Source organism: Poecilia formosa, unplaced genomic scaffold, assembly GCF_000485575.1.
Source record: "Poecilia formosa unplaced genomic scaffold, Poecilia_formosa-5.1.2 Scaffold2, whole genome shotgun sequence".
In the NCBI taxonomy this organism is placed as follows: Eukaryota; Metazoa; Chordata; class Actinopteri; order Cyprinodontiformes; family Poeciliidae; genus Poecilia; species Poecilia formosa.
Window position 1 is genome coordinate 5,243,730 of NW_006799941.1, and position 2,498 is coordinate 5,246,227.

Here is a 2,498-nt window from a genome sequence, read left to right on the forward strand (position 1 = left end):
GCGGGCCACATGTGGCCCGCGGGCCTTGAGTTTGACACATGTGCTCTAGAGGAATGGGACAAAATTCCTGCAAATTATTTTGAGCGGAAGGATAGCCAAAATGTTTAACCAAAAAGCATACGGTTTAAAAGGCAATGTTAGAAAATGTGCATAAAGTTCTGTGAACCTCAGAATTTACAAAATATGACAGAAATTTTCTCTCTCGTTGTTGTGGCATTTAGTAACAGACACACTTTTGGTAACCCTAACCGACCTACGAAAGAAAAGTGTTAAGATCAGACAGTAGGAAAAAAAGGTTACATGTCTTTTCTTACAGTGAATAGAAATATCAAGTTTCAGACTCTTCTGTTCTTTCCTGTGGTTTTCCATTCAACTTCCTAAACAAAAACCTTTAACCGGCAGATAATTGAGGTTTAGAGTTCTGGTCTCTCTGATGAATCCGTGGCTAAAGATGCTGCAGACATAAACTCATTAAGATGCTTTTATGGGTCGATGAGAACAGGAGCCTTATGTGATTTTGTCGAGGGGATTATTTTAGGACGGTTTAAAAAAATGAAACTGGAGACGAGTGTGAAAAGCGGCCCCTCTCTTGACAGCTTTAGACTTTTGTCGCGCTTGTTTTCATGATTGCAGGATGTAATGGAGCAAAGCGGGGATTCATTCTATGGAGCCAGATGGGAACAGAGATCCACATCAGAGAGAGACGCCTGGAATCAAACAAGAAGCTGAACATGAATATTGGAGTTTGTTGGTTTCTGACGCTGAGAAGGCTGCGGATTGATTTGACAAAAAATATATTACAAAAACACCATCTCTATTTTGATGCATCCCCTTAAAAACTCAGGAGAACAGGTTCTTGAGCGGTGATCTATTATGATCGTCTCGTCAGCGCTGTTTCGCACATGGATCGGATCCCCGTGGCTACTTACAATGTTCAGGCATTTAGGCCTCCTCCTGGGCCTCCACCCACGCTTCAGTGGGTAGACTGTGTAAATACACACAATTCTCCAACTCATAATTACCAGACCATAATCCATAATGCAGTCTGGTCTCCCTCAGATGCAACTCCACTACATTTACCCTATCTATTATTGAATGGATTAAAAATAGTTTCATTTCTTAACAGCAGCTGCATTTTTTTTTGTTTTCCTTCCTACAAATATGCTTCAACTCTGGAGCCTTTGCTCCAGCCCCTTCCAAATCACTTAGTGATGTCACCACTTTGAATTTTTCATCTGCACGCACACACTAGCATACACACAAACCAATGGTTACAAAAAAGAATGGAAGATGTGAAGTTGTTGGGGAAAACCAGGTTTTACAAGCAGGAAAAATGAGAACAAGCAATTTTTTCCCACACTCTATTAAATTTATATTTATATGTGATGATGTGTTGCAGGGGGGCTTTCTCCGAGGTGGTTCTCGCAGAGGAGAAGAGGACTCAGAGGCTAGTCGCCATCAAGTGCATCCCTAAGAAAGCCCTGGAAGGAAAAGAGAACAACATTGAAAACGAGATTGCTGTTCTGCACAGGTGAGGCACCTGCCATGCATCCAGCCAGGGGCTCAGGAATTAGTCAGCGCAGCGTCTCACACCACATGCACGTGTAGATCCAGCACAGGGGTCAGCAGAAAAGATGACTGAATGTATAGTGTCAGGAGAAACAGTAGGATTGTGCACCGGAAATGTCAGGAGTAAAGAAGATAGGCCTATTTTTAGTGTCCCTGTTTCTAGGGCAACAGCACACAGAGGCGGAGATGGTGTGGAGTTCCCCGCAGCAGTGCACTGAAGAAAGAGAAAGAGACACGGAGAGGGTGGGAGTGTGGGGAGTGGTGGGAGGTGTGTGCGGGAGGCTTTGATAGAAGAGTAGAAGAAGAAGAAGAAGATGATGAAGAAGAAGAAGAACTGTATGGGAGAGCAGGGGGTTTGGAGTCTGTTAATAAACTGTTTTTTTAGCCTTTTTTTGTTGAAGTGGTGTTAGCTCATTCGCTCTCAACTCGACTCTGATGGCCACTTTGTCCAGATCAATCCCCTCTATGAATGAGATGAGATTAGCATTTATTGTAGTCTTTTTGTTTTTGTTAAGTTCTGCATCATTTCTTTGTTAGTGTTTCAAACTGTTGTTCGGAACGTCAACCCTCCTTAACTTTTGTCATTTTTCAGTGAACGGGTTTATTTTTAACTTTTATATATTTTCTGTGTAATGTCCAGTTTTGCTTTCTATAAAAATGAGAGAGCAGACTTTTCTTCATGTGATCTGCTCATCACAGATAGATGGTATCAATTTGTGATGAGATGTGGCTTGTTTCAGTAAGATTTCTGTCATCCATCTTCCCTAGAATCAAGCATCCAAACATTGTTTCACTGGAAGACATCTTTGAGAGTATGTCTCATCTATACCTTGTCATGCAACTGTGAGTATCCCTTCTTTCTTTTCCATCTATCTATGGTCTAAATCACATGTGTCAAATTCAAGGCCCGCGGGCCACATGTGGCCCGC

General features: G+C 42.2%; 1 protein-coding gene across 1 annotated transcript in view; it reads left to right on the forward strand.

Moving 5' to 3' along the window:
- The window catches only part of camk1a (calcium/calmodulin-dependent protein kinase Ia), a 24,070-nt gene that overhangs the window by 11,212 nt on the left and 10,360 nt on the right, over window positions 1–2,498 (forward strand). The window contains exons 3-4 of the mRNA XM_007551217.2: window positions 1,400–1,531; window positions 2,338–2,412. Coding sequence (XP_007551279.1) covers window positions 1,400–1,531; window positions 2,338–2,412 — 207 coding nt within the window. The remainder of the gene's footprint in view (window positions 1–1,399; window positions 1,532–2,337; window positions 2,413–2,498) is intronic.